At 42.9% G+C, this 23,828-nt stretch overlaps 1 protein-coding gene across 4 annotated transcripts in view; it reads left to right on the top strand.

The window, feature by feature from the left end:
• fat1a (FAT atypical cadherin 1a) overlaps positions 1-23,284 on the top strand; it is an 88,686-nt gene extending 65,402 nt beyond the window's left edge. For 2 of the 4 annotated variants that reach the window (XM_080029300.1, XM_080029299.1), the window contains exons 11-28: positions 396-592; positions 713-866; positions 2,083-2,316; positions 5,421-5,807; positions 8,033-8,247; positions 9,744-9,881; positions 10,138-10,281; positions 12,126-12,323; positions 13,628-14,227; positions 14,621-14,843; positions 14,930-15,061; positions 15,203-15,360; positions 16,113-16,581; positions 17,104-17,257; positions 17,410-17,520; positions 17,656-18,359; positions 18,551-18,688; positions 21,586-23,284. In XM_080029300.1, the coding sequence (XP_079885426.1) occupies positions 396-592; positions 713-866; positions 2,083-2,316; positions 5,421-5,807; positions 8,033-8,247; positions 9,744-9,881; positions 10,138-10,281; positions 12,126-12,323; positions 13,628-14,227; positions 14,621-14,843; positions 14,930-15,061; positions 15,203-15,360; positions 16,113-16,581; positions 17,104-17,257; positions 17,410-17,520; positions 17,656-18,359; positions 18,551-18,688; positions 21,586-22,232 (5,003 nt within the window). In that variant the 3' untranslated portion in view covers positions 22,233-23,284. Of the gene's footprint in view, positions 1-395; positions 593-712; positions 867-2,082; positions 2,317-5,420; positions 5,808-8,032; positions 8,248-9,743; positions 9,882-10,137; positions 10,282-12,125; positions 12,324-13,627; positions 14,228-14,620; positions 14,844-14,929; positions 15,062-15,202; positions 15,361-16,112; positions 16,582-17,103; positions 17,258-17,409; positions 17,521-17,655; positions 18,360-18,550; positions 18,689-20,481; positions 20,518-21,585 lie in introns of all 4 variants that reach the window. The other 2 variants (XM_080029302.1, XM_080029301.1) reach the window with 2 other exon arrangements.
• The last annotated feature ends 544 nt before the right edge of the window (positions 23,285-23,828 follow it).

A 23,828-nucleotide genomic window follows, 5' to 3' on the forward strand; every position in this document is an offset into this window, starting at 1 on the left:
ATGTGTAAGTATCTGAATAATGCTTTGAAAAACAACTCAGGGAAAATACTTCCTCTAGTGCTAATTAGATAGTATGAATAACTATGCCAAGTCAGAAAATATCAAGAGAGATCAGAACCCAGCACTATGATTACTTCATGTTAATTTTCTGTTGTTTGGTTGGTAAGCAGGATTTTGTTTTTGCAAGACATTTGATTTAGAAGTAAGGCTTTGTTTTTGAAGTAGTGATGAATACTTATTAAGAATGATTAATTTACATTTGGTGGAATTTACTTTGAATTTCAGCACAGATCCGTGTCCTTGCATATTTTTGAGGACGCAGGCTGCCTCTTGCTTTCCTGCTTCTGAGTTGTTGATGATTCCTAAGTCGTATATTTCTTTTTAACATCAAACAGGAGGGGACCCATTTGGCCAATTTGCCATTGAACACCTTCAGAATGAATGGAAGGTCTCTGTCAGAAAACCCTTGGACCGTGAAGAGAAGGACAACTATTTACTCAACATCACTGCCAGTGACGGGATCTTCACAGCCAAAGCCGTCGTTGAGGTCAAGGTGCTGGATGCCAACGACAACAGCCCTGTGTGCGAAAAGGTAAAGTTTTCTCATTCATCGTTGCTTTTAGATTCTGCACTTAATTTCAGTTTGCTATGCCCTTCTCTCCTGGTATTCACTTACATTTCTTCCACTCTTCTATTCTCCTCTGTTCCTCAGTCCCTGTACAGCGAGAGCGTCCCAGAGGATTCCCCTGCTGGCAGGCTCATCTTGCAGGTCTCTGCCACAGATGCTGACATCCGCTCAAATGCCCATATCTCTTTTGAGCTCCAGGGAGTTGGATCTGAATTGTTCATCATTGACTCAGATACAGGTGTGTATCTGTGTGTTAACAGGATGGGATGCAAATGCATATGTTCATGAATATGTGTCTTTCTTATAGTCTTTTCTAAAGTATATTTGGAACCTGTATGTGGTACTTTCATGTTAAATTTGCTTATAAAACACCCTTGGTCCTCTGTTTCTAGACAAAATATCAAAAAGGCAATTCAGGATGACGAGAGTCATACGTTCTACACATTTAAAATTTTAGAATTGTGATCCTTCAGCAAAATGTTGAGAGTTTTCTTATTTGTGTTTCTGTTTGTGTACCTCATTACCAGCAACGTAGGAGGCCTGCTTTTCTTGTGCCCAGTTGTTATTTACTCTTATTTTTTTTTAAACGATCCAAGAACATTTCCCTACAGGGCTACTGAAGGACCCACAGTGCCACTAAAATACAGAGTTGCACACTTAAATTGAATTTATGACTGCTATACTTCTGGCCTGTAAATAATTCCTTTTGGGAGACCCACTTGAATCAGACATTCCATCTGGCTGCTGGGATGAAGAAGGAAATAAGAAAAACTTGAAGAAAAAAACAACGGCAGTCAATCGCCACTGACCTGATTTGAAAACAAATGCAAAGCAAACACATAAAAGGACAAAACAAACTAAGCCAGTAGATTTAAACAGCTAAACAACACATCTGCTGCTGCATGGGGTTCCTGAGTAATTGCTAAATTAAGCCTTATTTTGCTGAAAGACCATCACCAATGCAGACAATAAGGCAAAAATACCACCCAGCTGTCATTTGGCAAACCTCAGTATTGAGTTTCCAGCAGCAGAGCTACTGTTAGGGTATGTTTTTTTTTCAGCACAGACTATTAGGATTTCTGCAGATGAGGACCGCCAAGAAGCTGGAGTTTTCCACAGAGATTGTGGTTGATTGTGGTTATGTTGGCTTCCTCACATCCCAAGACACTTCCAAGCTGCTCTTAGCTGCCAACTCTGATGGGCTCCTTCATCAGCCCACTCTCTTTGCCATTTTATCGCTCCTCTTGTGCTTCAATTACTTATTTATCCCCTTCCTCTCTCTCTAGAAAGCCATCGGTTGTTTGGATGTGTTTTTTACTTGGTTAGTAGACAGTAGACAAGCGGGGTACAGTGCTTCAGCGTATTATTGAATGTTTTTTTTTTTTCTGTATAAATAGCAAAGGCAACCATTTCTTTACGTATTTTGTGCCAATATTCTTCTGTCTCACCTTCAGGGGAGCTGAAGACCTCGCAGCCCCTGGACCGAGAGGAGCAAGACGAGCACCGGTTCAAGGTGCGGGCGGTGGACGGAGGAGGGCGATTCTGCGAGGCCGACATCCACATCACCGTGGAAGACGTCAACGACAACCCGCCACAGTTCTCCTCCAACCCTTACACCATTACAGTCTTTGAGAACACAGAGACTGGCACGTTTGTGGCCAAACTGCTGGCAAACGACATTGATTCTGGTGAGTTCTTCTGAAACAAATGTCTTACCTTGACCATGTACTCAAGAAACAAACATTACCTTAAACTTGAATCTACTAGAGTGGAAGTAAATCCTTTACCTTCTATAGTCAATTCACTTTTCTCCATTACAAAGTCAATTCTTAATATGTAATCAACTGGAGTTAGTTATCTAGTCAAGTTATTGTTAGCTTCATAAGTTGGTTGACACAAAAGGGTTTGTAGTGAGATGAACCAGACTGGCATGCATCACAAGATTTTATTTAGCGAGCATTCGAATGCCATTTTCACGGGTTTGAAGACTACTTTCTTTGAAATCTATGTCATTACTAGGGACTGTAACATTTTCGCCACAGTAGTGAATGAATAATAAAATCCTAAAGTGAGAGAATTTAGAGTCTTGCCTGGGCAATAGAACGTTGATTATGAGGCACTTAGCTCACATATGTCTGTTCATTATGCCTAAAATGCAGTTAATGGCAAACAATGCCATTTCTAAAGGTCACAATGGAAAAGGGTCATAAACATCCTTGGTCTAGGCCTACATCATGCACGTACATCTCAGCTAAATGCTGAATCACAATGCATAGGTTATTATCTTTCCTTTACGGAGCTGCGTTACACTAAATGGCAAGAGGCAGGGATAACAAATGTGGAATTTCATGAATGATCAACCCCTTAAATTAAAAGCTCCATTACACTCTAATGAAATTCTTCTCTCTTCAAGCTGAATCCTCTAAGGGGCTGATTGCAATTTTCCATTTGCCTGGTGCAAAGCCACTGGGCCTCATATTTATCACAGGCGTCTTTGCCACCGGAGAAGCTCACACGTGGATAAGACTGAGAACTTTAACCATGCAGTTAAACAGTCATTTAAGCTCCTTGAGACTTTATCCAGGAAACTATTAGACCTGCCGTTCCAGATTAAAACCTTTAGTTTAGTGGAGCAGGACATTCTGGTTGAAGAACCACTTCAGCGTGCTCACTGTCCAAGAATCGACTCCCTCCCTTTCTATTTCCTGTTCTCATTCCCTGGTTTTGGGGTGGACTGTCAGTTTGACAGAATGAAAGTGATGCTGGAACTCTGGTCCCTCAGAGTAAAACATTAAACGGTGCAAGGAAAAGAGCTGGTATTAAGACAGTTCTTCCCTGAGGCTTTGCTGGCACAAAATGTTGCCTCGAATCATGAATATCAAGGATAAGGGAACATGAAGGAGAGGTGGGGAGAAAGGTGCTCCCTGCAGCCCAGCCAGTGGCAACAATTATTGAGAATTCAAAGAGTGAAAGCAGAGAGGGATTTTAGTTTGTATGTATTTATTGCACATCAGGAGAGTTCTTGTTTGTTTCCATCTAGTGTTTTTCGATTTAGGTGCAGGCTAAAACACAACTTGCAAGTCCCAGGCAACATGTGGAGTGTGCATGAAAAATAGGCAGCTTTGACCCAGTTCACTCAGGCTTAGGTCAACTGTCCTTGCAGCCAACCATAAAGATGTGAATCCTAATGTAACCGTTCTCCTAAGAGGAAAGAGTTGCTTTATCCTCCATCGACGGTTGACTGTGCACATCACTGCGAGGACTCATATCTGGCACTGGCAGCCTTGTGCCACAGCCTCTATGATCCGCCTGCCCATTTGGCTGAAAGATGTTTGATACTTGCCCTCATTTCTACTCCTCAGTTCAGCATGCTGTTACAATCTCTGAAAGGGAAACACTTATCAGTGTGGAATTGTTACGAAGCGGACAGATAAACAGACCCAAACTGGTGCCCTTGATCTTTGATAAACTAAAGTTATGTGCGTGCACACATTCCTTTTCACATTCTGCTTTGTCTTTTATCTCTCTGTCTGGATCCGAGTGTCTCTCTTGGCCCTCTGTACTGCCTTGCCGTTTTTATTTTCTTCATTCGATTTCTCACGTGGCTACAGTGTGGAGGGATTTAATCATGGTCTGCCTTTGCCTTGACAATCTTGCCTCCTATGGTGTAAAGAAAGATGTCCTAAAAGAACAAGCTGTCCTCTGAATACAATCTGTCTGTGAAGCTTGAAAGGTCATCGTGCAGTTACTATGTTCACTTTTAGTAATGTTAAAGTGATCTACAGGGATAATAGTGCTTAAACATAGGTCCTGAAGCATTTTCTTTAATATAGGGTTGCGACTAAGGATCATATTGATAGATTAATCTGCTAATTATTTCCTGGATTAATCGCTTAATTGTTTTGCCCATTAACATTTAAGTAGAATTAGTAAAAAAAGCCCACAGCAGTGTATTAAAAATATATTATTTAGCCATCAATCCAAAATTACAAAGATACTCAGTTTACTGTCATATATGTCAAAGAAGTTGCAGATAATTCAAGCTCTACTTTCACATTCCATCCATGATAGGACTAATATGAACGTACAATCATGAACATATGCTGTGAGGCAATATAGCCAATCGAGATTCGGCAAAACAATTCACCCAACCACCATAAGCAATTGTCTCAAGGATGATCAGAGCAGATATACTGTAAGTGATGGGAAACCATATACGCATGGCTCCTAGTGGTTGTCTGCCCAGCATGATAATGAGATCCACGGAGGACGGGGGCACTTACCTGATAAATGGGAATATAATAGCGTATACCAAATGGGGGCCACCTGCAGAAAGGCATTATGATTATTATTGTGATCCGTCTCTGTCTTGTTGCTGGGAGCGTCTTGCTAGTGGGAGGACATGAGTTATGAGGATGGCATGGATTAGACGTTTACAGCTCCTGTTTAACAGAGGCTATGTGAAAGATGGATGTTTTGGAAGGAGAATGGAAGGTGATGATTCTAATCATTTAAGAATCAATACATCAATATAAGAATCAATATGCTTGTTCAGGCCCTGTATTCGAAGTAGCATTCCTGCTGATCTGGCTATCAATCTTATCGGTGAGGATAACATTTTACACCAGCTTCTCTGCTGACTTGTGAGGAGTAGGACGAGCAATATCAACACACAGACAGTCTGAAAACTGAGAGGTTTCCCTTCATGATGAACAGGAATGATTGTAAACACTGTAAGGAAGATTCACTTTCCATGAAATAAGCCTGACTTGTCCTTTTTCTTTCATTCCAGGTCTCAACAGCGACATCCTCTATTCATTGGCCGATCCTGCTGATGGATTTTTCTCAATTGACGAGCACACTGGTGTAATAAGCCTGGAGCGTCCCCTAGACCGTGAAGTGCAGTCGGCATATGAGCTGAAGGCTCGCGCCGTTGACCAGGGCTCCCCACGTCTCTCCACGCTCTGCCACGTTGTGATCTCCGTCCTGGACATTAACGACAACCCACCAGTGTTTGAGCACCGGGAATACACAGCCACTGTGTCTGAGGATGTGACGGTGGGCGCACAGCTGCTGAGAGTGCAGGCAGCTAGCCGGGACACAGAGGCTAACGGAGTCATCTCTTACAGCATCATCAGTGGAAATGAGCATGGCATGTTCAGCGTGGACCCACGCACCGGTATGTGGTAGCGTGATATACTGTAGATGAGTTTTACTTTCAGCACAGGGGTTAAATGTGCCATGTTGAATTTCTGACGACTAGTGGCGCTATGGAGCAATGTTTTTTTAGAGTGGGCTGTTTATTTGTTTATACTGTGTAGGGATGAGCCCGAATCCGAATATGTATTCGGATAAGCACGGATAATGAGTTAGATACGGATACGGATAATTTCCTAATAGTCCCGTTATTATTCGGGGAGTATTTTTTTTTATATATTATGCGCCTAATTGACGCAGCGCGTTCCGCCTCAATGACACAACAGGTAGAATGACACTAACAGCTGTTCTGCGGTGGACACGAGAAGGACCGGGCGCGTCCCGTGACCCGTGGTCTCTCTCTTTTTATCCACTGATAAACGCAATGCGTTCTCCCTTTCCCTTGAATAGAGGGTTCTACCGGTCGCATTCGCTGCCATTTTTATTTGAGTTTCCTCGTAACCCGCTGCCGTGGCGGAGAAGAGACGAACCCAACAGATGGAATATGCTGCACCCCGAGTCACCGTCAGCCCTTCCCCGATGTATTTACATTCACTAGGCCTACTGCTTCAACTCTTTTAAACATCACAACGTTTCCATCAAACTGATGCTTAGGACCTGTACTTGTTCAGCTGTCAATCAATGCGTTTACGCCTAGGCCTACTTCAGGACCCATACAATAAAATCGGAAACTGCGAATTTGACACATTAAAATCACATATGGCTTTGTGGAAAGGTTAAGATATTATTTAGGGTTTATGAGATTGGCACATACGTTGATACAGATTGTTCCTAAATCTTAGTTTAGTAAAACAAATGTAAACAAAGAGGGCGAGATAGAGATAAAAAAAATCATGAAATTCAGCTGTATTTCCCCCAGTTAGTTTTCAAGAAAGTTCTAGAAATTTCTACAAAGTTCTAGAATGCAACGCTCCCTGGGTAACCCCATACCTTTTGAATAATAACAGAAGCTACAGTGGTCTTCAAGGACAAGAACAATTCTAAATTCTAAACAATGCACCTGATGACATTCCAACCATGACGCTTCCAACATGGCGGTGCCAATGCCTTGGTCCAAAGTATGGAGAAATATGGACATATATGAGACCCTTTCTAAGGGGGAAAAAATAATTCTAAAAATCTTTTTCAGCTATTATGCACTAAATTAAACATACTTAGGGATATTATAATCATTTTATACAAAGTCTACTAGGAAATAAAACCCAAAATTCTACACACTGCAGGTTTAAAGGGAGACCATAGTTAAGTTCAAAGTAAAACACTGGCCCTCATTTACTAACTATGCACAGATTTTGCCTGTTATTTATCAATATTTTCGTTCCCTGAATTTCTTCGTATTCTGAGAACAAAGAAGAGAGAGATGAAAAGGTAAAAATATATCTGACTTTTTGACTTATATGTCAATATTACATCAATATGGTGCTTTGAAGGGAAAACAATTGCATTGACAATGAATATTAGTTTAGAAAATCAATTTAGGTGTGACTTCCTTTAATGTAGGCTAATGTAAAAGAAACTTCCGGTATACGCCACGCCCACTTCTTGTTGTGTATCCGGATACAGATACAGATACAGATAATTTTGTTGGTTGAACAGATACAGATACAGATAATGACCTCTCCTCACACCCCTAATACTGTGTACTCATACAAAGTGGCACACTCCTGTCAAAGTTTCACTCTATGCCATTGATTAACAGTTGATGCTGGTAGCACACAAGGAGGCATTGCATTGCAGCAAAAATGCAGCAAAGAAAAAGATTGCTAGCAAGCAAACGTGAATTTAAAAAAAATATTTTATGAGGAGGGACATTCATACATCAAGTTTATTAGGTTCCAGAATGTGAACAATACAGAATCTTTTATTTACAAGAAAACTAAACAGAGCACCTTTCATATATAGACAACAGTACCTCTTTGTCCATATCATCTAATAGTTGTTTTGTCTACACAGTCTGCATTCCTGTTCAGTTGTGTTGTCTACCTGAAAGCAGCAATGTAACAGTAGTTTACCCCATCTGCAGAACATGCACAGTAGTTGTGATCATATTGATTGGTAGTTTCCTGTGCTGCACTCTGTGCTTTTTTTCATTTGAATAACACATCACTGTAGTGTGAATTACTGTAAACATGAACCAGCTCTCCCTACCTCTCTGATTTTTCCCCCCCGTCTCCTCATCCTCCTCAGGCGACATCTTTGTGATTGAGCCGTTGGACTACGAGGCGTCCCATGAATATTACATCACCTTAGAGGCTACAGATGGAGGCTCGCCACCGCTCAGCGACATGGCAACCGTCAACATCAACCTGACTGATGTCAATGACAACAGACCTGCCTTCAGTCAGGACGTCTACACGGCTGTCGTCAGCGAGGACACCGAGCTGGGAAAGACTGTGATGGCGGTAAGAATATACACCTACGTCTTACATTCTAGTTCCCCAATGACACATTAGTAAGGTTTTTCATTTAGTATTCATCCATGTACCTGCACACTTCTCATGTGTACGTATTGGTTGCTGTCTGGGTTCTCATTGCCAATTTTAGTTTGGTAATAATAATAATTTTGAAATAAAGGTGAAATAAAAATATATATATAATAAAATATCTCCAGGAACATGTTTACACACAGCAGGTAATTGTTATGGGGCAATAACTCATAATTACTCTAAAATTGCATGCATGGTGGTGACATCATTCATCTTTTTCATCACTTTCCTTTATGAGTTTAACCTCCTCCCTCGGTCGTTCATTTACTCCATCACTGCCTTTCTCCTCTCTGCCCATTATTCACTGCGAACACTATCACATATCTGCACCTGTGGCAAATCACCATCTGGTGGCACATCTAAATTAGGACCACTGCTCTTCATGCTCAATGCATCCCTGTTCTCATTCATTATCTGACACACATGCTCGAACTGTTTGATTTAAAGGCTTTTGACTCATTAAGCCGTTATCACACAGATCAGGCATTTTTATACCTCTTGCATGTAAAATCTTCACAGTTTCTGTCCACCCCCTACTCTCTCCCCCTCATAAAAAACCTCTGCTTAGGCCATTTATCTGTGTCTAATGTACCTGAATATAAATTATCCCATCGAAAATTTTATTTTAATACCTGCCATTGTCTCCTTCCTTGTAAATCTTCACTGTCTGCTGATTTCCCCGGGGATCCCTTTCAATATGTGATGGTTGGAGGGTTTTAAGAGTGTGTGTGTGTGTGTGTGTGTGTGTGTGTGTGTGTGTTTGAGGCGGGTGATAGAAAGGATTGTGTGCATCTGTGTGAAATTGCAATAGTAGGCCCACAACTAGCAATTCCTTTAATTTTCAATAAATCAACCGATTATTCTACCAAATCTACACATTTTCTTGCCTCTAAAATGTCAGAAAATAGTTTTTTTAGATTCTAACTTTATGTCTTCAGATGTCTTGTTTTGTTCAAACAATAACCCATATTCAGTTCACTATGATATAAAAGAGAAAACTCAAAATCCTAGTCATTGAAGAAACTGATACACGGAAATGTTGTTCTCGTATTTTGCTCGGAAAATTATGAATTGCATCATCTGATAATCAATTCAGAGTATGAATTGATTATCAAAATACTCAATATTTAATTCTACAGATTGACTTGATACATAATAGACTAATGGCTTTATTAGCCTTACTGCGTGCTTTAAAGCTCCTGAAAACTTAAAACTCATTTTAATTTGATTGTTCTTACATCCTGATTGGTGCATGGGTAGTTACATGTTCACATAGGACCCTATCATTCACAGTAAGAGAGTGAACACATAGTTTTTCTTTTGGACCTCAACACATTTGTTAACATTAGAATAAAGGCCATCTTCAAGAATTGTTGTCTAACCCACCTTCTGATTGTTTGGTTCATTGGCAGGTGATGGCTGAGGATTTCGACGGCCCTTCTTACAATCACGTGCGGTACTCCATCGCCGACGGCAACCAAGGCAGCCCCTTCACCATCGATCCGGTCCGGGGAGAGCTTAAAGTCGCTCGCCAGCTGGACAGGGAAGGAGTAAGAGAAAACAAGCAGATACAATGCTGACTGTACACATAGGCTTTAATCCACTGAGAAACTAATTGCACTCGGACGCTGAATCCAATCTGGAGTCATGTCAGGGCTAAAAGGGAAGCTTGTTTACTGATGTCAGCTGCTTTACTGCTTACAAAAGCAGCTTTTCCTCTGTATTTTAATTCTCTCTCTCTCTCTCTGTCTCTCTCTCTCTCTCTCTCTCTCTCTCTCTCTGTCTCATTCTCTCTCTCCCCCCCAGACTTCAGGGTACACTCTGACGGTGGTAGCCTCAGACAACGGGGTGCCCCCTCTGTCCAGCAGCTGCGTGATCAACATTGACATCTCGGACGTCAACGACAACCCGCCGCTCTTCTCCCAGGCCAACTACAGCCTTATAATCCAGGTGAGAGGGGGATGAGGGCCAGGGTAGATGGCTAGTTAGAGGTGGAGAGAATGAGAATGAGCAAGATTTGAAAGGGAGAAGGAGAGGGGGAGGTCTAGGGGGGATTGCAGTGGACACAGAGAGAGAGAGAGGGATTAACAGGGAGAAATAATGGGAGACTGTGCGACTAGAATGTCAAGAAGCAGGATGGAGCTTGAACAGAGGTAAGGACAAGGGAGAAAGGAGGGAGGTGAGGGAATGGAGAGACAGAGGCTGCATTTTAAGTATAGGAATGCAGATATGGGAGAAAGACTGTTAGACAGCTTTAAAGGTACAGTCAGCGACTTTGGAGAACACTTTTTGTTCAGATCAGTGAATATCTCCTCACAATCTGCAACCTGTCCCTACTGTGTGTGCACTGAAAAAAAGTGTGGTAATACACAGCCTAGGCTCTGTAAAAGAGTATGTTAGCAAAGAGAGCCCAACTTAGCTAGCAACATACCAGTATACAGAGCCTAGGCTGTGTATTAACACTGGATTTCTTTCAGCGCGCACACACACACACACACACACACACTACATACAGAGGAGAATTGCTGACCTTTAATGAGTGGGCAAGATCCTAAGCTGACAATGGACGGTTAGCTGGTGTGAAGGGAACATCTGTAAGAATGAGAGGAATTAAATGAAAAGCACCTCTATTCTTGTATGAAACATTAAAAAAATATGTTTTCAAAAAGATTCCAAAGGTAAGAGGGAAGATGATTTGTAGAATTTGTTCTTGTTTAGAAAAACTTGCAAAGCATTTTAAGAGATACTTTGAGGATGTGCTGAACCTACACATTGCACTCAAGCTCTTCAGGATGAAACGTTGTTCTGCCTTTGAAAAAATCCCGACTGGCTTTATTTGACTCACTGTGGAAGCCTTGATCAAAGTGAAGCAAAAGAACAACAAAAAAACACAAAAACTGAACAAGCCCATACTGCATACACCAACAGGATTGTTTTAAAGGATAGAACATACAAGTGAGTCTTAAAGGAGTTGAAAGAGTGAAAATAAAGGATGGATCTGAATCTTATCCAGGGGAACATTACATACAGTACATACGCATTTACTGTGAAACTGACATATTTCCTTTTACTGGAACTCGTCAGAAGCATAGCCACAACCTTGGCACATGCTGTTGGACCAGAAGATGGAAGTAACTTTGCCCTAATCTTTTAAGAGGCTACAATCACTATTTATATTCAAGCAATGGATCAAATGATTATGCGTGATGTCAAAGGTGTTGCCTCCGGTACCCACAGATAATTATGACCCATCCTCCAGGTCATTGATTTGATTTTCTGGCCTGCCACTTCACAGTTTTGGTTCACTCCCACTGCTTTCAAAAAGTAATTACCAGTGAAAAAGCACTAGAAGCCCACTATACAGTACTTAGCTGTACTATAGTGCATTTAGCGACTAAAGACTCAGATGGACTTAGATTGATTGAAACTGACTCAAAGGTCACTATATCAACTTAAAAGGAACATTAATGTTCACAATGTGTTTTCCACTTTGTCTGTCCTGTCGCCTCGGTTTTTCCTCCACTTAAGCAATGCTCTGCGGTTGCACATACATTATTTTGCGTTCTGGGAAAACAAAAATACATTGTCAAACCATCATAGAACTAAAGAGCACCAGCGTCACCTCATCTCGCCACATATATTGACCAAGCGCTCTCTCTCTCTCTCTCTCTCTCTCTCTCTCTCTCTCTCTCTCTCTCTCTCTCTCTCTCTCTCTCTCTCTCTCTCTCTCTCTCTCTCTCTCTCTCTCTCTCTCTCTCTCTCTCTCTCTCTCTCTCTCTCTTGTGTCCGACCAGGAGAATCGACCAAAGGGCACGAGTGTTCTTCAGCTCACAGTAACCGATCGGGACGCCTCCCACAATGGCCCACCGTTCACCTTTGCCATCACGGAGGGGAACGAGGACGAGGCCTTCCGCATCAATCAGCTGGGAGCGCTAGTGGCCGCGGGGGCGCTGGACAGGAACACTAAAGAACACTACCTACTTCAAGCACAGGTGAGTCACAGCGCCGGGGAGAAACCAGAGTTGAGAGGTTGTATTGATTTTACCGTCAAGCCACGGCAACCTGATCTATTTGTCTCCCCTCTCCAAACCCTCTCTCTGTCATGCTCACTCCTCTTTCTTCTTCTTCTTTTTACCCCCCCATCTAGTCGATACTCATCCCTACATCTGCATCTTTCGAACCTTGTACATTCTATATTCTTAAACAATGGGTTTAATGTTTTGTTTTGTTTAATTAACTATGGTTAATTATCGGCCAATGTTCTATTGATCTACCAACAATGTGTGTACTCTGCTTTGCTATCGTGGACCGAAACAAATGACTTACTTCTACTACTACCGAGTAAAGCTTTGCAACTTGCAAACGATTCATTTGAAAAGCTGCTTCATCCGAGTGTAATCTCACAGGGGAATCGTAAATCAAAGTCATTTGCTTTGAGTTGGCGTGCGTTGCTGGGTGTTGATGTGTCACCTTTACAGTAGAGGAAAGAACAGAGAGGGGGGGGGGGGGGGAACGAGTGGGCAGATTGGATATGAGCTGTAAGTGTGATATCTTGTTACACTCATATTCGAGTCAGAGTTGTTTTGTTTTTGTAGAGTTAGTGACCGACCATCTGTGTAAAAATTGTGAAACTGTAGATGTTTTGATGGCTTTAATGTCCACTACACCAGCAGTATATAGCAGGGATATAAGTGAAGGATCTTGATTGCCCTCTGCTGTTGGCAAAAAAAAATATGCTTGCTGAAAAAAAAATAATCCAGTGAACAGAATATCCTCATACTTGTAAAGTAAGATAAGATAAGATACATTATTGTCATTGTGCAAAACATACAAAGAAATTCAGGTGCACTCAAGGACCGGACTCAATACAATAGATAATAAGTGATGTATTCATTTCATCACATTCTCTATCATATACTCACAGCCAACGTATGCCGTTCAAATGTGACACAAGTGCTCATTGATACTATTGCACATAATATGTTATTGCACCTCAAAGCTGTAATGTATTTGAAGGTGCTACGAGGAACTTTTAAATGAGACCATCGGTGAAAAAGAATGCGTTTTTTTATAGCTTTTTTAATGCCTTTGTCATGGGTACGCTCGCCCATGAACTACAGCTGGGGTAGTAAAAACACTACCACTTTTGTCCAAAGGGGGTGCCAGAAAAGAATAAAAACTGACAGTTCCTCGGAGCAGCTTTTTTAAGTTCAGAGTTCAGTATGGTTATAACTTTAGGGGTAAAAACTGTTCAAAAATCTTGTATTTATCCTCTTGTCTCTTGTCTGTGGTTTAGGTGCTGGACAGTGGCAAACCTCAGCTCTTCTCCACCGCCTTCATCAGCGTGCGCATCATCGAGGAGAGCGTCTACCCTCCTGCCATCCTGCCTCTGGACATCTTCGTGATCACAGCTGACGACGAATACCCCGGTGGCGTGCTGGGGAAGATCCACGCCACGGACCAAGACATCTACGATACGCTCACCTACAGCATGGCCCCCTCCTCCTCCGCCTCTGCCTCAGACGAGAGCGGCGCCACGTTTTCAGTGTCCTCCTCTGACGGTAAAATCATTGCGCTGCGGCCACTCGACGTGGGCCACTACCCGCTCAACGTGACTGTGACAGACGGGCGCTTCACCTCGGCCGCTGACGTCACAGTGCACGTTAAGCAAGCGGCGCGCCAGGCTCTGGACAACTCCATCGCCGTGCGCTTTGCAAACATCGCCCCCGAGGAGTTTATCGGCGACTACTGGCGCAACTTCCAGCGGGCGCTGAGGAACATAGCCGGAGTCAGGAGGAGCGAGGTCCAGCTGGTGAGCCTGCAGCTTTCAGAGCAAGGAGATCTGGATGTGTTGATGACCCTGGAGAGATCAGGCAGCCCGTACCAGTCTCAAGAGGTAAAAGGCTGGCTTTATGATTCTATGTTTTAGGCTGCAGCAATCAATCAATAATTGATTAAATGTTAAGTCTCTAAAATGTAGGAAATTTGTGAAACATTTAAATGACTTATTCTGTACAACCAACAGTCCCAAACGCAAAGCTATTCAGTTTGGGATGAAAAGAGGGGAAAGCTAAAGATCTTCACATTTACACAGTTTCATTTACTGTCAATCAACTAATTGATTAAATAGCTAATTCTTTCAGCTCTACTTGTCACTATTTTGTTGTTGTTGTTGTTGTTGTTGTTGTTGTTGTTGTTACCCGCTTGATAAGTGATTGTTGCTGATTGATTTTCAGTAATTAGTAGTGTGTTGATTGAGTCTATTTGTTCATGTTTCCGTTGTGTTCAGGTGGTCTTCCGTAAGCTGAACTCTTCTGCGGCCGTGATCGAGGAAATGACGGGGGTTCGGATCTTGCGCGTGGTGCAGAAGCTGTGCTCCGGTCTGGACTGTCCGTTACACTTCTGTGATGAGGTCATCTCTCTGGATAAGAGCGCCATGTCCACTCACAGCACGGCTCGCATCAGCTTTGTTACCCCACGACACCTGAGAACCGCAACCTGTCAGTGTGAAGGTAGGTCCTTCACAGACTCATTGATGCACATTTACACATTTACTGTCTGTTAGAAACTCCCGTTCTGAGTAAAAGTTTGTATTCAGGCGGCAAATGCCCTGTGGTGAACAACATGTGTGAGAACAACCCCTGTCCCGAGGGCATGGAGTGTGTGGCTGATCCTAGAGAGACCGTGTACAGCTGTGTGTGTCCAGAGGGCAAAAAGGGCAAATGCTCCGGTAAGACCACCCACCTCTTAATCTAATGTTCCCGGTTATATTTGACCTTCACCCAACTTCTGTTGTTGTTAATGTTTGATCCTCTTGAATTTAGAATGTTGTCTCTGCGCCTCTTAACAAATGTCTGTGACTCAATTTCAGATGGCCACTCGCTGACATTCAGCGGCAGCGGCTATGTGAAATACCGTCTGATGGAGAACGAGAACAAGGAGTTGATGAGACTGTCTCTGAGGCTCAGGACCTTCTCCAGCCACGCTACCATCATGTACGCTAAAGGAACCGACTACAGCATCCTCGAGGTGTGTGCCTGTGCCTGTCTAAATGTATTTGTCTGGCCTCATTACTTAGCCATAACAGTCCATTTAAACCTGAAATAATAACCTCTCTTATCATAATTAGATCTTGACTGAGTGTCCCATTGCATTTCAAAGCTTGTCTCTATGTCACTGCCGTGCATTTCCATATCAGAAGGGCGTAATAAACACACAACAGACCTGCTCTCCCCTGAGACCATCCTGCCATGTTTACCGACCAACGATTCTGAAGGGCTCAAAAAGCCATTTTTAAAAGAACCTTTCACATGAAGGCACTATGGGAATGTTGTGGTGGGCTGAAAAAAAATCACACACAAGAGCTATTTTAATACTGGGAGGGAAACAGAAAGCCGTTTTCCACACATTCCTTTCAGAGTCTGTCTGCTGTAGCTGTCTGCACAGCAGACTGTAGCTAAAACCTGGCTTCCTAAGAGACAGTTATTGTTTACCAGGCTGCCATGTAAGGCTTTTATAATCTCTTTTATTGAGAGGCATGCACAGAACTTATAAAGTTAAGCTGTAAAAGTGATATTGTCTGGTGGATTTTGTTGGCTAAGATAAGATGTAAAAGGATTTCATCACACTATATATTCTGATAGGGAGGGAATTAATTAAGATCTCTCCACCGATGTTAAACCAAAAAGGGGAAACAAACTGGTGAGATAAATAACCCCCTTAAGTTGGACTTCTAAATGTTCATCATGTTCTAACTCTGTATTTTCTGACCCTGAAACTAGATTGTGAACGGCCGTCTGCAGTACAAGTTTGACTGTGGCAGTGGGCCCGGCCTGGTGTCTGTGCACAGCGCTCAGGTTAGTGACGGGGAGTGGCACACCGTCTCCCTGGAGGTGGACGGTAACTACGCTAAGCTAGTGCTGGACCGGGTGCACGCCGCCTCGGGCACGGCCCCCGGCACGCTGCGGACCCTCAACCTGGACAACAGCATTTACTTTGGGGGCCACGTACGGCAGCTCACCACGGCTCGCCTGGGCCGCAGCCTGCCCGTCACCAACGGTCTGCGAGGCTGTATGGAGGCAATGAGTCTGAACGGCCTGGAGCTACCGCTAAACACCAAGGCTCAGCGGGCGCACGCTGTCCTGGAGGACATCGTGGACGTGGCTCCGGGCTGCGCGCTCGCACACGCTGAGAGTTGTTCCAGCAACCCCTGCACCAACGGAGGCAGCTGCACCTCGCTGCCTAATGGAGGTACATTATGTCCTGCTCAGCTCATTGCACTCGCTCACAATTTCCGCTGTTCACTCAAAGTTACATTCCAGACTTTTTTTTGTCTCTTATACTACTTGAGCACCTGCACATTTTTTTTAGGACTCGGGGAGATTAAGAACAGTTTTACTTGTGCCCTAAATTCCCTAAATCTGATCATGTATTCTCTAAGGGCTTTTGTGTTAATCATCCGTGTTGACTTTCAGTAATATCAGCTCAATTTAAAAAAAGGAGAAAGTGTGGTAAGTATATCTTGGTGTTGTAGTTGTACTATTTAAATGAATGTAAATTGTGCGGGAATTACCAAGTGAGCCATTAAAGTAAAAGGTCCAGTTGATCCTCTGGCTTTTTTTGTATGGCCGACCTCTATCTGTTTTAGGAAACAACATTCCCCCCTCCGCCCACTGTTTCCAACATGGATTTGTGAATTTACAGTTTGTTTAAAATGACCACTTCTTCAGTGTCATTGTCTTCACAACTCTTTTTTAATTCTAAACTCCACAGGCTACTTCTGTAAATGTCCGGCCTCTTTCATGGGCGCTCACTGTGAGATTGGAATAAGCCCTTGTGCCTCCAATCCCTGCCTGTACGGGGGCACCTGTATACCACGGGCAGACGACTTCCACTGCCAATGCAGAGGGCAATACTCGGGACAACGGTATGGCAGCATTATCTTTTTGGTCCTGCATTTATGAATTCCATCATTACTTAACATTCTAGTGCATTCTGCCACAGTATAAAATGTATGTTTGTCATATTTAGTAATTCACTAGTGAAAACACATTTTTTACACTGACTTTTTTGATACAGGTGCCAGTTGGGGCCGTACTGCAGAGACAACCCTTGTAAAAACAGTGGGAAGTGTATTGACAGTCTGGATGGCCCAGTATGTGAGTGTGAAGGAGGCTTCCAGGGAGAAAGGTATGTGCATTTTTTTTATTTGAATTTCATGAACAAAACTCTATAAATAATGTATTCATCTCCAACTAGACAAGTCAGATCTGCATTTCACCGTCAAACCACCTGTCACTCAATGTCAATGCATTGTGTGTCCAGGTGTCTGAGTGACGTGGACGAGTGCATCAAGAACCCCTGTGCCAACGGAGGCCAGTGCCAGAACACGTACGGCTCCTACAAGTGTAACTGCTCTCTGGGATTCAGTGGACAGATGTGTGAACTGCGCGCCGAGGTCCGCAACGAGTTCGTCTCCACGTCCTGGAACATCGGCCTGGAGGAGGTGATCGGCATCGTGGTCTTTGTCTCCAGCATCTTCATCCTGGTCCTCCTCTTCATCATCATCCGCAAGAAGGCGTGTCGCAGCAAGGCCAAGAGCAGCCAGGACAAACACCTGGGGGGGCCCGTGCCTCACTCCTTCCTCCAGAGGCCCTACTTTGACGCCAAACTCAACAAGAACATCTACTCTGACATCCCGCCCCAGGTGCCCGTCAGGCCCATCTCCTACACTCCCAGCATCCCTAGCGACTCCAGGAACAACCTGGACAGGAATTCATTCGAGGGCTCAGCCATACCGGAGCATCCCGAGTTCAGCACCTTCAACCCAGACACTGTGCACGGACACCGCAAGACCGTGGCCGTGTGCAGCGTGGCGCCCAACCTCCCCCCTCCTCCTCCCTCCAACTCAGTCTCAGACAGCGACTCCATCCAGAAGCCAAACTGGGACTATGATTATGATGGTAGGTGTGGCTTTCTGGGCTGCAACTGCTTAAGTCATTGTGCGTTGGCAGGAGTAGCATTTAGTGGTAAATTACCTCTATTATGACATTTATTGTATTCATATATCTATAGCATGTTTTTTTTGTGAATGTGCAGACATGTTCTACAGGAAAGTATAACATTCAACATATATGGACAGTGAATTTACCGAAAAATCTAATAATAAATACACTTAATAATTTCCCACTTTACATCAAACCTGTGCTTTCTCTTGCAGCTAAAGTAGTGGACTTGGAGCCGTGCCTGTCCAAGAAGCCTGTGGAGGACAGTGCCTGTCACCCCTACAACACCAGGGGCAGCATGTCTGAGGTCCATTCCCTCAGCTCCTTCCAGTCAGAGTCCTGCGATGATAACGGTATGCTCACGCTCAGTATGTTGAAAAAAACAAAACAAGAAAGCATAGTTTGAAAAATGCCGTATTTTAAGCACATATTTGTATGAGATGTCTTTTTGCCTTTCTCAATATGTTATTGCCTTTTGTCTTTTTGTCTGATCAGCCTGCTGGGTTTTTGCAGCAGCTACTTTTGCCTTGTACAGCCTTGTTGATTTTGACTCTAACACTGTCTCTTTGCACGCTCAATAGTGGAGGGGCCTAAACGCTGCCTCCTGGGTCACATGTTCTTTTTCTCTTTCTTTTTGCTGCGGGGCTTCAGCTCCCATATGGATCAAATCAGTCCACAGGTCCAGAACAAGGTTTTAAATAGGGGGGTCCAGCCTGTAAGTCCTACAATCACCACCGGTACAGACGGAAGCAATCACAACTACTTGCACTGTGTAATTCTCCCAGGATTTTATATTTATTTGATTTGATGGGGGGAAAAAGCTGTTCTATTCTTCCAGGCTCTCAGTTCAGTTTACCTGAGGTCAAAAGGAGTTTGATGACTCAAAGCAGATACGTTATGTTCACGAGGTCATTGACTTTGACAGATTTTAATTTTTCTTCTTTTCCTTTTTTTATGTATTTACATGCATGCCTTATCTTTTCTTTTGTCTGTTTTTTTCTTTTCTTTCCAAAATATAGCTTCAAACAGACGTAAATAGCAAACGTCAAGGAACATTTCACAAGGGTATACACAGAGCCACGTCATGTTTCCCCATTTTTTCCTCTTTATGTCACACTTATTATTACTCCCATTTCATTACTAGAATTTCATAGTGGAGATTGTGCTGCTCATAAGTCATCAAACCCCTTCACCTCTGACCTAAAAAATAAGAATGTTTCCTAAATTGAATTTGTAATTGATTATATCCTAAACAGCTCATTTCTATTACATAAGCTGTTTGCTCTGTGATGGGGCTGGAATTATCTTTATATCTCCTGGGAATTTCACTGATTCTTCCATCTGTACTGTCAATGGCACCCCGTAGCATCTCAGTATGTTGTTGTTGCGTGTCATCTTGCACAAAGAAAACCAGACTCTCCCCCCTACTGTGTCGCCTTCCACCATTGTCTTGTGCCCAGCCATAAACCCCCCTCAACATTCAGCGCTGTCGACACTCAAATGAAAGAAAAAAATAATCATTGTGTCCAGAAACAAGGACAGTAATGTATGTGGGAAGTGTCATTTGTATTGGCATCACTCCCTCCAAAATGCACTCCATGTGTTTGTTTTTGTTTTTAAATTGTAATAGCATTTGTACTTGTGCTCCATCTCCTCCACCCACTCTCCCCTTCCCCTGCCTCTCGCAAGCCTCCATAGTGACAGTACTCCACCGTGTCAACTCTGTTGTTGACACTGTGGAAGGAACAGGTACAGCTCTTTTATTGCTTCCCTCTGACAATAGTTTTGTACCTTGGTGTCGGGATGTGAAGTGTAAGGCTGTCGAGCTGCCATTTTCTTACGCTGACAAAACCTCATCCAACCCGTTACTGTTTGGATTCACCCTCTAATTAAAAATATATTATGCAAATACAGAACTGTTTACTTCACGTCCCCGTTTTGATCCTTGGCAACACGTGTCAAGAAGTCTGTTTAAGAAAATGGCAGACCTGTTGTTCATATAATACCCTGTCGCTCTCTTTATCATCATCTTGTGTTCCATTCATTGTCCTCATTTCATTAGTGTTCTTAGTCGATTGTTCTATCTCTCAGGTATTAACTTGCCTTGTTCTTTCTCTCCTTTCTCCTCCGTCTGCTACATATAAAGAGTCTTTTTTGGCTCATGATCTCAAGAACCCGAGAGGTGACTTTTTACATCTTTGTTTGCCTGATGTTCCGTGGTGTTCCCAATGATCCCACCCCCCTTATAACTTGTAACCACTAACCCCCCCCCCCAAAAGCCTAATGAGAAGACAGTTGAACCTGCTGTTTAATATGACACTGAGCGCTTTCTGCATCAGTAGCCTCACAACAAGGTGTTATGTCTGCCACTGTGCGATTATTTATAGCCCCCAAAATGTTCCCATGCATGGCTTTGATGCTGTGATAGCTCTAAAGAAAGTGTTTATCCGAGCATTATGGGATCTAACTGGAGATTTTGAATGACCGGAAAGAAGTCATTTGTGTGTGTGTGTGTATGTATGTGTTGTTGTATGTGTTTGTTGCAGGATTTACAGTTACTGTTTTTAAAATACTTTAAACCCTGACATGCACAATCTGTGGTTTAGGTGCCATTCTATTTTTTGGTGAATTAGTGGAGGGAACAACGACTCTACATTTAAGTCACAGTGAAATGGAAGTTAGAGCATTTTCCTTTTCTGTTATTTGACCTGTCTCGATGTGAAACAGAATATGTAGATTAAACCGCAATTTTTACAACACAACTTTGAGCCATGATATTGGTTTGCCAGCTACAACCACAAGCACTCGTGGTATTTTATGTAAGGCAGGGTTAGTTTGTAAAATCACATTTGATTAAAATGTGTTTATATGCTAAGTTTAGATTGTTAATCAGAAACAACAATACTCAAAGATGATTTTTTGTTTTCAACTTTTTTCTGTTTATAACAAGAGATAACTGAGATATCAGAGGCACGCAGAAATAGATTTTGAATTTGTTTTGCTTTTTCCCCCGTGTTTTTAAATCTCTGAATGTGTCTGCGGTGTGTCAAAAAAAGTTGTTCTCACAAAGTGGTGTGAAATGATGTGTTTTATTAATGAACAACTCATTGTGTTGGTGTGGCTTTGTTTCGTGTTACTGTTGCATGGCGTGGATTTTTAATATTAACACGATGGCATCTGGTGAATGTTAACTATTGTACTTTGGAGCAAAACCCTCATGACTGTCCTTATGCGTTTGTTGATCAAACAGGATATCACTGGGACACATCTGATTGGATGCCAAGTGTTCAACTTCCTGGAATCCAGGAGTTTCCACAGTATGAGGTTGTGGAGTCGCCCGCCCCCCTGTACAGCGACCAGAGTGCCATCGACACCGACTACTATCCCGGCGGCTTCGACATTGAGAGTGACTTCCCCCCGCCGCCAGAGGACTTCCCCGCTAACGACGACCTTCCCCCTCCTCCTCTGCCCGAGTACGCAGACCGCTGTGACACGGCCAGCGGAGGACCGGGAGGCTCGCCGGGGGTCCGCCAGCGCCCGGCCCTGCCCCACCTCTACAGCCTTAACCAGTACCTGCCACAACACTCCTACGCAAGCGACGGGGGGGAGACCGAGGGCCAGGGCGCCAACTCCACCTCCACCAACACCACCCCGGCCTCCACCATGGGCTACAGGGGGGGCTACCCGCTGGGTTGTAGTCGGGACTTTGACTCCTCCGCTCTGGACAACATGTCCATGTCTCTGTACACGTCCACAGCCTCCTGCTCGGACATGTCGGCGTGCTGCGAGGAGTCTGAGGCCATGATCAGCGACTACGAGAGCGGCGACGAGGGAGCCCTCCACTTGGAGCGGCTGGTCATCCCGGGGCTGGACTCCCAACAGCACACTGAAGTCTGACACTGGATCCAAACAAAAGTGCCTGAACCCACAGCTACAACTTGTTAGCCCTTCACACACACACACACACACGCGCGCACACACACACACACACACACACACACACACACACACACACACACACACACACACACCACCCACACCAAACATGCACAGTATGTGTACACATAAGAAAACACATCACTACGCACACACACTCATATACACATACACACACACACACACACACACACACACACACACACACAATGATTTGAGTCAAAACACAGGGGTTGTTGAGACTGGTTGTGAAGGCCAATCGGCTGAGAAGATCTCACGAGGCTATCGGAAAACTCTGTAGCATCTGAACGTCTGCTCAGTCCAACTCCTGCCCCTTTGAGTTAGCGGTGTCATTGCTTTAAGTAACTGTCATCATAAACAGGAAGTGGATTGTCCGAAGCATCAACATGTCAATGTACAACAGCAAAAGCATCATGAAAAAAAGAAGTATTTCACAACAATATCTTTGTTTCTATAAATAAAACCAAGCAAAATGTTTTTATACAAATCCTCATTTTCAATGTAAATTTAAATGTACAGTTTTGATTTCAAAGTTTACTAGGTTTTGTAGATATTCTATGCTTTTATTTTCAACAAAAAAAAAGAGTTAAATGGTGTGACATTATCAGCCTTACTGTGCTTACATTCACAATAAAGAAACCTAAAAAAAAATAGAAGAAAAGAGCGTGGCTTTTCCGAACACAGTGTACTCGTAAATTCTATTGTCTCCTGCTCATTTCAAAAAGGGTCTTCAATGAACGACTGCATATTCTTGTGTTTTTTTTATTTTTATTATTTGTTTTGTCTGTAAATTTTGACTTTGGAACCTCTTTATTTTTCCACCAAGAAAATGGGACCCAATATATTTATAGTGCAGAGTTATCCATGGACACGTGACTTTTTCAGGTGCCTATGTGTGTGTGAGCAATGCTATGTCCTTGTTAAGGTTTTTATTGAATACTGCCACAAGCTCACGCTTTCCTACTGGCAATAAATTATTCCTAAAAAATCTCTCCGCTGTCCGTGTGCAATTATTTCCAAACTGTATGTGAATGTTGCTTGGGAGTCTTAAACAGTAATACAAACTTTGGTCACTTTTTATTTTACTTTCAACCCTTAGGTTTTCTGTTCTACTACAACGAAGAAAAGATTTCTCCAACTATTTTGATAAGCCTTCAGCCTCCGCTTCTAAAATGTGACAAACAATGTTTAGATATGAGTAAAATATCTGATGTTTTACAGACCAAATGATTTCTCCAATATTGGCAGACTAATCAATTATGAAAATAATCTTAAATCACAACCCTACGATCAAGTATAATACGAATTGATACAGATTTGTTTTTATTGTAACCTTAGTTTTGGTTATATGATCGGATATGGTGAAAGCTGAAAATATTAAGTAAGAAATTTTTTTTTATTGGAGCAACAAAAGTCTGTTTAAAGTCTTATCAAGCAGCTCCTAAATGATGGGTCAGTCATTACAAATGTATGCCAACAGCCAAAGAAACTGTTAACTCACTAAACTTTTGCAAGTTTCCACATATACTGAATATG

This window comes from Ammodytes marinus (assembly GCF_949987685.1).
Source record: "Ammodytes marinus genome assembly, chromosome: 6".
Lineage (NCBI taxonomy): Eukaryota > Metazoa > Chordata > Actinopteri > Uranoscopiformes > Ammodytidae > Ammodytes > Ammodytes marinus.